We start from the raw sequence: 12,310 nt of genomic DNA, 5'->3' as shown, positions 1-12,310 counted from the left end.
GCCTTTGGATGTGAAAAATGACATATGTCATTAAATTAGACTTACACGGGTGAAATTGGAGAGATTCTATAAAGGAGGGGAGCCGGATCCCTTTCACCTTTTGTATGGAGGTAAGAATATATCCCCCTCCTTGTAATTTTCTGATCAATAAAAGCATGCACCATGCAGTGGGACTTTAATTTATTTTTTTAAAATCTAATTATGGCTCGTAGAATTGTTTGTTCGAGCTTGAGGAAATTATGGGAACATTTATGGAGGAAAATTAGGGACGGATATGGAGAGAATAAAATACTGATACTTATTGCATATTTGCTACTATATCATTTCCAGTACACATGCATGCAACTGCATTACGCTAAAAGCTAGAAATCAAGAAACGTACGTAGTTTTATTTGGACTTATTACAAAAGCACTTAGAATTAAGTTGTTTAGGTTCTTCATTTATGGGCGATTGGCTTCTTTTTGCATGTAGGCCAGAGCTTCTTGAGCAGTAGAGCAACACCTGCAGCCTCCTCCTCTCCCATATCCGCCGCAGCACCCGTATCTGCATCCTCCGCCATGGCCACTACCGCCATAGCCACCGCCTCCATGACCACCGCCTCCATGACCGCCACCTCCATAGCCGCCGCCTCCATGACCACCACCTCCATGACCACCGCCTCCATAGCCGCCATGACCTCCGCCTCCATAGCCGCCTTGGCCTTGTTTTGCGGCATCTAATTGAACAGTTGATTGGCCTTCATTTGCTGCTACATACATACAACATATTGTATTTCTCAGTGCATGCATGGAACTAATATTGCTAAGTAATTTACAAAAAGACTAAAGTTTGACATGTATTCTATATGGTTAATTTTAAAAGAAAAGACTAAAGTTTGACATGTATCAAAAATATTCTCAGTTGTGGTTTTTATGTTATGACATTTTTATAATTATAAGAACGAAAAATCAACGTCAAAGAGTTTTCAAATATAAAAAGATATTATTCCTTTTAAAACAGGTCAAAAAGAAAGAACTTAACGTAAAGTGAGAAACAGGGAAGAGGAAGTCATATAAAGTACTCCTATCTTTTATTTCTTGTCAGTGCATGAAAGATTAGTTCGCAATAATATAACATCAAGACGGATGAAAAAGAACTAATTTATAAACTAAACTATATTTAAGTAAACCAAGAAATCAATAGTGTATATGTTTAAGCAAAATAGAAATAATACTACTGTCTAAATCTGACCTAATTAATTAATCTTTAGAAGTACTGTACACATTACCTTTTTTCTCATTTTGAGATTTCTCATCAGCTGCTAAAGTTGAAGCAAGAAAAAGGGATGCACATAAAAGTGCTAGAAGAAGTAGAGAACTACTGAGCTTCATATCTTGTAACTTTCTTCAGTATCCAAAACCAAAGACTTCAATTTTGAGAGTAGAATGAAACTTTCTTTCAACTGAGCCTTAATTTATACTGAAAACATCCCACTACAAGATATAAACTCTGACTTAGGCTCTATAATTTTAGAAGGTTTTTCCATTGGATGACGAACTGAAGAAGAAAATTTGCTACTGCAAGCTGTGAAGGAAGCAGAGTAAGCTTAGCTAAGCTACGTGGAAGATGTGAAGGCTTTACATCTGGAAATTTAGGTAATGCTGCTTAGAAGGAAACATTTGTCACTATCTTCATATAGTCTATCTTGGTGTCTTGGGTTGTTCTGTTAATCATTGCATCTCATTTTCAAGAGATAAGCAGAGAAGTGGTGCAAGTCAAAATTTCTGACAAATTGATTTTAAGAAAATGTGAAAATATTGTACTTGAAGGAGAGGATTCAAAGATATATTTAAATATGTAAAATTGTTGCCATGTGACGAGGAGGTTATGGGTTTCAAGCCGTGAAAATAGACTCTTGCAGAAATGCATGGTAAGACTGCGTACAATAGAGACCCTTGTGATTAGGGGCGAAGCTATGTTGGCCCAAGGGTGGTCAACTAACCACCATTCGCCGAAAAATTATACTATGTATAAGGTAAAATATTACTTGTTATTGATTAAAAATAGATTTTGAACACCCTTGCATAGCCCACTGCAAAGGTGTTCAAAATTTAAACACCCTTATTGAATTTTCTGGCTTCGCCACTGTTTGTGATCCGACCCTTCTCCGGACATTGCACATAGCGAGATTTTAGTGTATCGGGCTGCCCTTTTTCTATTTACGCAATATAATTTTTCGATAAAGTAATTCAATTAGACTAACCGACTTCAATAGTTGTAGCTCCACTTTGGAGGATGAAATGGAAAGGACATGTGGATGTCTTTTTATCAAACTACTCTTGTGTTTCAACGTGCAAAAAGGGTAAATTTCACAAATGATCATATAACTATAAAAAAAATTTAACTAAAGTCATATAATTATGACTTTTTTTCACTAAAGTCATATAACTATGTTTTCTCACACAAAAATCATAAAACTTTTACTAATTCCCAGAAAAATTATAGTGATTGGAAAATATAATTTTTTATTACAGTATTTTCTTATTTTGTGGTTTTTTATTTTCTTATTTTCAGTCTAATAAATAATAATCCAATTAAAATAGGGATGAGTCAACCCGGCCTGATCCACCCGACCCAATACTCATATATAAAAATTAAAATAATACTAAAAGTGAATAATAAATCCATCAAAACATAATACTTCTATCTTTTATTTTTCTTTTCAAGATTTTTATTCAATCGATAGCATTTTTATTTCAAGTGCTCTCTAATTATACCTTTATTTCCTTGTTTTATAGTCAGAATCTCATGAATTTACTTTTAGTATTATTTTAACTTAGTATATGAATATTGGGTCAAATGGGTTGGATCATTCCTATTATAAATGAAAAATATAAAATTAATCGGCCGACCGAGACTAATTGCATTTGCTAGCCCAAAATATATATATGGAATGTGCATATTATATGTATATAATACACACACACACACACACACACACACACACACACACACACACACACACACACACACACACACACACACACACACACACACACACACACACACACACACACATATATATATATATATATATATATATATATATATATATATATATTTTTTAGAACAGCTAAAAATACTCATATTTCTCCTATTTTAATTGGATAATTATTTATTAGATTGAAAATAAAAAATAAAAAATAAGAAAATATTACTGAAAATTTTATTTTTCGACCATCATGTTTTTTGTGTGAGATAGTGAAAGTTTTATGATTTTTGTGTGAGAAAAAGTTATATGACTTTGATGAAAAAAAATCATAGTTATATGATTTTTGTGTGAGAAAACAAAGTTATAGGAGTATGATTTTGATAAAAAAAAAAAAAAAAGTCATAGTTATATGACAATTTGTGAAATTTACCCGTAAAAAGATTGACAAAACAAATACTAACTCGGACATAAAATAAAGGGATTCAATAGAATACTCTTCATCGGAAAGTTTTCCGATATACTGTACAAATAGGGTACAAACAATTTTTTTTGCACATACATGAATGTTTGAATCCACTTGACAAAAGAGAATAACAGGTTCAAATCTCGTATTTGACTTATTCTTATTCTTTTTAATCCCTTTGTCAGAACTCCTGATTCCGCCACTGTTTGAAAGACGCCCAACCAGAATACTCAGAGTATCCTAGAGGATAATCAAGAGGTAGCATCACTCATCACTAGTCCATATATACAGAGAGCTAGGAATGAGGGATCTTATCGGAGTCCCACATTATGGGATGAGGTCGCTTGACTCCTTAAATAGTCTTGGGCAGTCCTCATATTATGAGCTAGCGCTTGGGGTTAAACTAGGACCAATGTCCATCAACGGATCTATTAGAAATCAAATACATCTGCTGTATCCTCAGATTTTCATTTCACCAATAGGGCACTAGAACTCAATTCTATCTTCAGTGACAAACAAAACTAAGGGAATACAACAGCTGACAAAATTTGGATACATTTTCAATAATGAGATTCAGCATTCAGAGAATGCTGCACAAAATAGACTAATCTACGGATTGATTCTATATTGTTCCATTTGATCAATCCATAATAGTTTTATATATAATACTAGCAACAAGAGTTATACCATAGTATCGGGGGCAAAGTAGATACATACAAGCTGATAAAATTGAAATTGATATCCCTCAATAAGGTTAAAAGAACCACAAGCATATGCGTAAAATCAAAATCTGGAGTTAATATATGATAATCTCAGACATAAATTTATCCTTACTATATTAATTTCAATACAAAAAAGTCCACATATGAACCAATAAGTTCCTCAACAAGTATTAAACAAGTTATGCTTTCAAGTGTTAAAAGTCAAAATATGACGAGCAAAATCGAAGTCACAGAGCGGATACCACAAATGAACAAGAAACTGATTGCATTTTGTTTGCACATGGTTAGAGCCTATAACGAAAGTAGTACAGAGTATTATCACCGAACAATGACCTAGCATTAAATTCCTCAGCATCAAGAGACAATATCAAAGGCAGAATCAAACAAGGATCTCGGCAATCAGTTATCAGCATTCAAATTTTAGCAGAAAATACCAACAATGATATACTATTTTGCAATCTTACCTTGAACTTTCACCGAACGCAAGCATTACTCCAGCTCCAATTTGCAGATGAAAAGGAAAACATGTTGATCATATCCTCAGAACAAAGAGATCAATTACAATACATTCCACAAACATATGAGGAAATGAGGATACAGGCTTTAGTATCATATAGCTTTCTCCACTCTTCTACGTAATTATCACAAAATATGAACTATAGATGAATTACCTGGTCTCACAATTTCTGAATACCACAAGAATAGCTATACTGCAGCGTTTGCATAGCTTATGAACCATACGTCCGAAAATGCGGATCAACATGTAAATAACTCAAACCTCACGAAGAAGAAATGATATATAACTCAAATGCAACTGGATACTCTCAGCTCGGGCACATGAAGAGACCAATCAATTCTAGAAACATAAGCCGGTGTCAATCACATCACTGTAATTTAAGGCTCTTCACTGCATTAAATGTTACCATCTACCTATAGTTAAACACCAGTTCAAAAGAAAATTCAGGATACTGCACATTTTTTTCTTAGATTTTGTATCACAAGTTAAGATTTCAAATATGATAATCACAGAGGTTATACATGATATCTTATGACATTAGTTTTCCTTTCACCATTATTAGCTGTTAGCCATTAACAGATGTCAACACTTTCTGCAGACAGATCATACTTAAAACTAAGTTCGGTTATAGACTAAGCTCGTAAACTGTATAGACATCCATTTCTTATTCATAAGAACTGAAAACAAAAGTATCAGTAGATGTACAAGTATAAATTTCTGGAATTTGTATAAACATGAAAGCAAATGAGGACAATCCACCTCTCAGCTTTCAAGGTCCTTCCTATAGTGACTCCCAATCACAGAATGAAACCAAAAAAAGGAGACGGAAAGTGCAATCTACTTCCAGCTAGAGTGTATCAATCAGGTAATGAAGCTAATCCACTCACTAAATTGTTAGCTCAGACTTTGGAATGAACAAGAGCAATGCTTTGAACCTATCAGAAAAGAGTGAATGTTATTATCCATCTTGACGAGCAGCTTGCTTCTGGATGAGAAGGTATTTAAGATCTCCATAAGTTCCAGCAAGATGGAACCAAAACCACCAAACAAACTGATATGGCAAACTCTTAGCTTTTGTAGAATACAATGTCACGGCTGCAGTTGGCCTTAATAGCTTCCTCTAAACCTTGTACACGGTCAAAGTCAACTTTAAAAGTGACCATGGTGACTCCATCTTTTCCGGTATCATAATCCTGCTTGATGTCCTCCGCTTGGAAAGACTGTAGCTGCACATCACAAAACAGATCTTCAGAAATGCACTACCATATAGTAAACATGCACCAATTATGCTCTTGATGCGTCCAGCTTTTGATTAAGAGAATGGACCGAAAAGGAACGGGAACAGAAGAATCAAACACTACTAGAGAATATAAATAGAGCAACAGCAACAAATATTAGCATTTTTCACACATAAAAACTTACCTGATGGTATAAAACCCCTAACAGGTCAAAAGGAACCTCCAAGCCCATCGGGACCTGAAGCCAAAAGTATTGCCTAATCATGAGTAGGTCTCGAGTTTATGCTAAAAGCGAAGAATGAAATGAGAAGAATAGGATCAGCATTAAAAGTGGAGTTTGAAACTATGCTTATACAAGATGGGCAAGGGACAAGGGGCAGAAAGCTGCTCAAGCAATTAGTTTATTACTTTAGATTTTATGAGACACGTAGGAGCATTTCTCAAACATTCTGCAGCTACTCCTCCATAAGCTCTAACTAGACCGCCAGTGCCAAGTTTAATTCCTCCAAAATACCTGCGATTTAGAAAGCAACAAGATAAAGAAACATGAATACTTTCACTTCTTGGAAACAGTCCCCAGTTTAGGTGCATGAATTTTCGTTTAACCTCAAGAAAGATGCAAGTCTAGTTTACATCTCCTTGACAAATATTATGCTAGTATTAACACTGTTTACTGAATAAAATGGTGTACCTGATCACAACAACCATGACTCTATCCAATCCTGAGGATGCAATTGCAGAATGTATTGGCTTTCCAGCAGTACCGGATGGTTCACCATCATCATTACTCCGATATTGTTCTCCAACCTAAATAGAACAAACAATAACATTTTTCACATGGTAAGATAAAGAGCTAAATTTGGAGAAACCTAAAACTAGAGACTTTGTTCCTTAGTTGTCAATCTAAAAACATCAAACAGTTGTTATCATTATGGATGGAAACAGTTGTAACTGAAAATGCTACTCACTACAAGTCAGCCACATGTTCTCAAGTAACCAATGTATCAACTACACTAAAATCCCAAACGAGTACAACAACAACAACTAAGTCTCAGTCCCAAACAAGTTCGGTCGGCCTCACGGACCATGATACTTCACATAAACTCAACTAAGGAGTTCTTTATATTTTCTATTGACTTATAAATCTCTAAAAGGCTAAATAACTCCAGAGCATACACTTACACTTGTTTTCAATAGGTGTGGTTGTATTATATATTAAAGCTACTTTTCTTCATCAAATACCAAATATTCCTAACATAATATAGCAATAAAAACATGATTTTGGCCATAAGTACATACCTTGTACGCCCAACAATTATGAGTAGCTCGAGGGTCTTTTACCTAAAATCAAATCCAATCAAGTATTACAAAAATATAACCAAACTAAACACGAATCTTCAAAAACAAATTCAACATTCCAATTCCAAGAACGAAATAAATGCAAAGATTCAATCTTTACACAAAAGGGTACCTCTGAAAGGAAGGATTGGGCAGAACGCTCGTCAGGAATATGGCCAGCAATTGCAATAAATTTGCTCTTTTTTATTTCTTTTTCAAAAGTGGCTCTTTCTTTAATTGTTGTAAATGCACCTTTACTGTTATTGGGATTTGAACTACTGCTGCTGCTAGTGGTGACCATTTGTTTTCCGGTGCCGGAAAATAGGATCGCCGGAGAGAAAATCAGGTAGTGGTTACGGCGGCGACGGTAGAGGTGGTGGTTCAGTTTTGAACAAGGAGTGGAAAATAACCAGTTAGCAAACATCTATGGCAGCTATTTCGTGGAGATTGAGGATGTTGGCAATTAGTGTAAAATTAGAAAGGGTAAATTGAAATTTTTACCCATTTAGTTTATAAAATTGCGATAACTTACCCCGTAGTTTTGGTAATTACGAATTCGTCTTCGTAGTTTAAAGAGCTCCCTAGTAGCAACCATACTTCTTGAGCGTAATTAAGAATCATTATGAAACTACGATTGTGCAAAGAAGAAAATCCTTCAAAATGCATGTCGTTTAACACTAGGAATTAAAGGTAAAATATCGTAAGACCTCTTCTTTCATATACTGTGTCACGCCTCCTTTTTCTCGAGGGATAGGGGAGTTTTTCCAATTAAACTAACATTATTCGAAATAGGATTATTTATTTAATCAGAGTCGTCACTTGGGATGGTTATTATGGTGTCTCAAGTCACCATAATAATCGAGAAAATTGACTCTATTTTTGGTTCGCGAACATAGAAGATCGGGTAAGGAATTCTGTTAACCCGGGAGAAGGTGTGAGGCACTCCCGAGTTTCGTGGTTTTAGCACGGTCACTTAACAATTAATATTTGGCCTAATTATCTTATTTATTACCTGTTTTAAATCTATTGTGCATTTTACCTTTGACCGCTTTTAATTATTTGCTTAACCGCTTTTAGTATTTATGGAATTTATTTGAACAAGCTACGATATCGTACACTTGTCGTTTTGGTACACATTGCAAACCGCGCCACGTCAAACGCACCTGCGATTCACCACATGTTTATTTTTATTATTATTTGAAGTTATGGTCAAGTCGCGTGAAACGCACACTTTTGGGGTTTACGTATCATGACTATACCACGGGAACCGTACCCACAATCACGATGATTTATTGTTAATTGCGTCTAAAGCAAGCTACGATGTTCGAATATTATTCAATTACTAATTTTGAGATTATTGTAAGGTCATGAGGTATGAATATTGTTGTGGAGGAAATGAAGTAAGTTAATTATGGAAAAGTTGGGTAGCTTGAGAATGTTTATTTGTTTTTGGTCCTCGACAACTAAAATGGAAAGCCATTACTTCATTGAATAAAGAAGAAAAGTAGCAAATTAATACATATTCATCAATAAGATTAACCATATGAACTACCAAAAAGGACAATAAATTAATCTTAACAAATACTCAGCATGAGAACAAATTAAGTTTAGCACACTAAGATGCAAACTCGACCATATCATACTCAAAGTTAAATTAAAATAGAGTGACCAAGAACATTAATGAGAAAATAAAATATAAAGAAAAGTGAACCTTTGCATTGATGATTGTGAATTTAAATTACAATCACTCAATGATCGGATAGCTCTCAACTGGACCCTTCGGACCGCGGAAAACCCGAGCGGAAAATCTCAACTTACAACCTCAATCGACCTTGCAAAACCGACGATTTGGTGGCTATTTTTGGAGCTTTTTTTGGGAGGTGGGGGGGGGGAGGGGGGGAGGTTAATGATGGCTCAAAAGTGGTCAAGGGATGGTGGCTTTGGGGTGGTGAAGTTGCTGGTTTTTTCGTAAGAAAGACGAAGAAAGAATAACACAAATAGAATTTTCCTTAGCATAGAAGAAGCAAAAATATTTCTCTCCAAATCCCTCCCCTCTCTTTTTTCCTTTCTCTCTCTCTTTTTCTACTCACATTTCTTTTCTATTTATAGAAAAAAATTCGGAATTTTTCAGATTTTTTAAAATTATTTTATTATTTTATTATTTTTTATTTTTAATTAAAAAGAATTCTCACTTCCCATATTTCTTCTTTTTAAAAAAAAATAATTCCCCACTTTCCTTTACTTTTATTTTTTAATTTCTCATATTTTACTTTTATTATATTTAAATTTTCACTTTTTTTACCTTTTTTTTTTATATTTCTCACTTATTTTACTTTTTTTTTTTTAAATTTCCACTTACTTTTTTAAAAAATAAAAAATAAATTCAATTACATTTACTTTTATTTTTTAATTCCAACTTTCTTTTACTTTTAATTTTTTCAAATTTCCACATTCTTTTACTTTTATTGTTTTTAATTTTCCACTTTCTTTTACTTTTTATTAAATAATTTTCACCTACTTTTAATTTTACCTTTTTTAATTATATATTTCTACCTTTACTACTTTTTTATTTCCATCTGAAATTTGTTTTTTTAAAATATTTAAATTTCTTTTTTTCGGTTTTTTAATTTATTTTATTTTAAAATAAAGATAAAAATAAAAATAAAAATAATACTAATAGTAATAATTGACCTTTTAAATTATTATTTATTTTTACCCTATATATAAAAAAAAGTGTGAGAAAGCTAAAAATATATATATTAAATTTTTGAAAATATTTACATAGTAGAAGGTAATAAAAATTTAAATATAATCAAACATTAGGTGCTCACAGCTGCCCCTCTTTACTTGAAAACATGAAGAGTTTTCAGGTAAAGACTAGGTGAGCCATGTAACTAATTTTTTTTACCAAACCATTATTCAAAAGGAAAAGAAATAAAAGATAGGGTGCAACCGAGTCCTGGTTTTGGACAGCCTACATATCCCCGGGTTACAGGGGGATCAGGTCGCGTGTAGTTCAAAGAGAATGGTGGAATGATGAGTTGAGGAGTCAAATGAGGTTCCGTCGAGGCTCCGGTCCGCAATCCTGCTATTATATCAAAATAAAAAAGAAACTAAACAAGCCTATTAGTTATGAGTTACAAGATTCCTAACTATGAGTCTTCTGAAACTTGATCTTGAGTCTTGACTGGTTATTCATGCAGACTCTGATCTAAACCTTGATGCTTGCTAGTTATAGGTTCTAGTTCATTGTTCTATAGCTTCTTCTAATCAAAACGGGACTCCAATGCTCGTGGCTTCAGTCATGTCTTGAGCATTCCGCATCTTTTCAACTGCTTTTGCATTTTGGATTCACTTATTTTTCTTTTCTTTAATTCTAAATTGAGACTTCTTCTTTTGGTCATCTCGAACCCTGTGCCTCGAGGTAAAACCTACTCAGGCACCAAAACAAACGAACAAAATTTTTCTGCCCCATTTTGCACTAGAAAAATTTCATGAGTTATTGTAATAAAATTCTAAACTACTTCTTTATTGAAAGCAATAAAAGGTCGGGAGTGGTGTACCCCGAAAGAGTCGTGTTGTTATTTTGGGTGGTGTTCCTTTATTATCAAAAGGATGTCTCAACTAAGGATTGGTGTACCTTATGTTGGGAAAATGTGGCCATAGAATGGGATACCCTATATTGGCAAATATATCAGGGAGTGGTGTACCCTGCATTTAAGATCAAATCAACTAGGGAGTGGAGACCCTATGTCTAAAATAAAATCAACTAGGGAGTGGAGACCTTATGTTGGAAAAGAGACAAGAGAGTGGAGACCCTATGTCTAAAATAACATCAACTAGGGAGTGGAGACCCTATGTTGTAAAAGAGACTAGGGAGTGGAGACCTTATATCTAAAATTCATCAACTAGAGAGTGGAGACCATATGTTGGAAAAGCGACTAGGGAGTGGAGACCCTATCTTGGAAAAGGCGACTAGGGAGTGTAGACCCTATGTTGGAAAAGATGACTAGGGAGTGGAGACCCTATGTCTAATATAAAATCAACTAGGGAGTGGAGACCCTATGTTCGAAAAGGCGACTAGGGAGTGGAGACCCTATGTCTAAAATAAAATCAACTAGGGAGTGGAGAATCTATGTTGGAAAAGCGACTAGGGAGTGGAAACCCTATGTCTAAAAAATAAAAATCAACTAGGGAGTGGAGACCCTATATTCGAAAAGGAGACTAGGGAGTGGAGACCCTATGTCTAAAATAACATCAACTAGGGAGTGGAGACCCTATGTTGGAAAAGAGACTAGGGAGTGGAGACCCTATGTCTAAAATAACATCAACTAGGGAGTGGAGACCCTATGTTGGAAAAGAAACTAGTGAGTGGAGACCCTATGTCTAAAATAACATCAACTAGGGAGTGGAGACCCTATGTTATAAAAGAGACTAGAGAGTGGAGACCCTATATCTAAAAATCATCAACTAGGGAGTGAATACCCTATGTTGGAAAAGCGACTAAGGAGTGGAGCCTCTATGTCTAAAAATTACCAACTAGGGAGTGGAGACCATATATTGGAAAAGCGACTAGGGGGTGGAGACCTTATGTCTAAAAATAAAATAATAAAAATTAATTAGGGAGTGAAAACCCTATGTTGGAAAACGCAACTAGGGATTGGAGACCCTAAACTACCATGATTTTGAACTTTTTCTTCCTTTATTTTTTTATATATATCATTTTCATCATCATTTTTTTTTTTCATTTCAGAGAATGAGTAAATGCGGGAAAGAATTTTGGAGGAAACTTCTCTTTTTGGAGTTGTTGCTGCAAAGTTGTTTCTAGCCCTTGTGCAGTTTCTTTTTGGTTGCACTTGCTTCTTGCAAGATTGCTTTTGGATTGCACCTGTTTTCTTCTTTTATTTTTGAACAAAGAACAATTTGTTAGTTTGAAATGGTGGTTGGTTTTGTGGTCTTGAATGTTTTAGTCACTTGATATCGGCCCTTTCAACTGCAACTGGTTATTTCCTGAATACCGATTGCATTTCTGACCCTAGAGAACCTCTGGCTTTTCCAGA

General features: G+C 34.5%; 2 protein-coding genes across 3 annotated transcripts; both read right to left on the bottom strand.

The window, feature by feature from the left end:
• Positions 1 to 275: 275 nt before the first annotated feature.
• Positions 276 to 1,515, bottom strand: LOC107780661 (uncharacterized). 2 transcript variants are annotated; one of them, XM_016601226.2, is made up of 2 exons: positions 1,269 to 1,515; positions 276 to 749 (listed from the first exon to the last, which is right to left on the bottom strand). In XM_016601226.2, the coding sequence occupies exons 1-2, from the start codon at positions 1,369 to 1,371 to the stop codon at positions 442 to 444; spliced, it is 411 nt and encodes a 136-aa protein (XP_016456712.1). In that variant the 5' UTR covers positions 1,372 to 1,515; the 3' UTR covers positions 276 to 441. The 2 variants fall into 2 exon arrangements, with proteins under 2 accessions (XP_016456712.1, XP_016456719.1); XM_016601233.2 differs by having other exon boundaries at positions 276 to 746; positions 1,269 to 1,498.
• A 3,795-nt stretch (positions 1,516 to 5,310) lies between these two features.
• Positions 5,311 to 7,700, bottom strand: LOC107780674 (uncharacterized). The gene is made up of 6 exons (XM_016601240.2): positions 7,384 to 7,700; positions 7,212 to 7,253; positions 6,604 to 6,719; positions 6,321 to 6,426; positions 6,097 to 6,150; positions 5,311 to 5,900 (listed from the first exon to the last, which is right to left on the bottom strand). The coding sequence occupies exons 1-6, from the start codon at positions 7,672 to 7,674 to the stop codon at positions 5,742 to 5,744; spliced, it is 768 nt and encodes a 255-aa protein (XP_016456726.1). The 5' UTR covers positions 7,675 to 7,700; the 3' UTR covers positions 5,311 to 5,741.
• Positions 7,701 to 12,310: the final 4,610 nt, after the last annotated feature.

The sequence above is a fragment of the Nicotiana tabacum genome, chromosome 13, assembly GCF_000715075.1.
Source record: "Nicotiana tabacum cultivar K326 chromosome 13, ASM71507v2, whole genome shotgun sequence".
Lineage (NCBI taxonomy): Eukaryota > Viridiplantae > Streptophyta > Magnoliopsida > Solanales > Solanaceae > Nicotiana > Nicotiana tabacum.
This window is presented reverse-complemented; position numbering and strand designations above follow the sequence as displayed.

Coding starts and splice junctions, on each gene's coding strand:
- LOC107780661 (XM_016601226.2), bottom strand. CDS start 1,371: ATGAAGCTCAGTAGTTCTCTACTTCTTCTAGCACTTTTATGTGCATCC. Junction 750..1,268: donor ATCTCAAAATGAGAAAAAAG/GTAATGTGTACA, acceptor GTATGTATGTAG/CAGCAAATGAAGGCCAATCA.
- LOC107780674 (XM_016601240.2), bottom strand. CDS start 7,674: ATGTTTGCTAACTGGTTATTTTCCACTCCTTGTTCAAAACTGAACCAC. Junction 6,427..6,603: donor GTCATGGTTGTTGTGATCAG/GTACACCATTTT, acceptor TCTAAATCGCAG/GTATTTTGGAGGAATTAAAC. Junction 5,901..6,096: donor TAGGGGTTTTATACCATCAG/GTAAGTTTTTAT, acceptor TGTGATGTGCAG/CTACAGTCTTTCCAAGCGGA.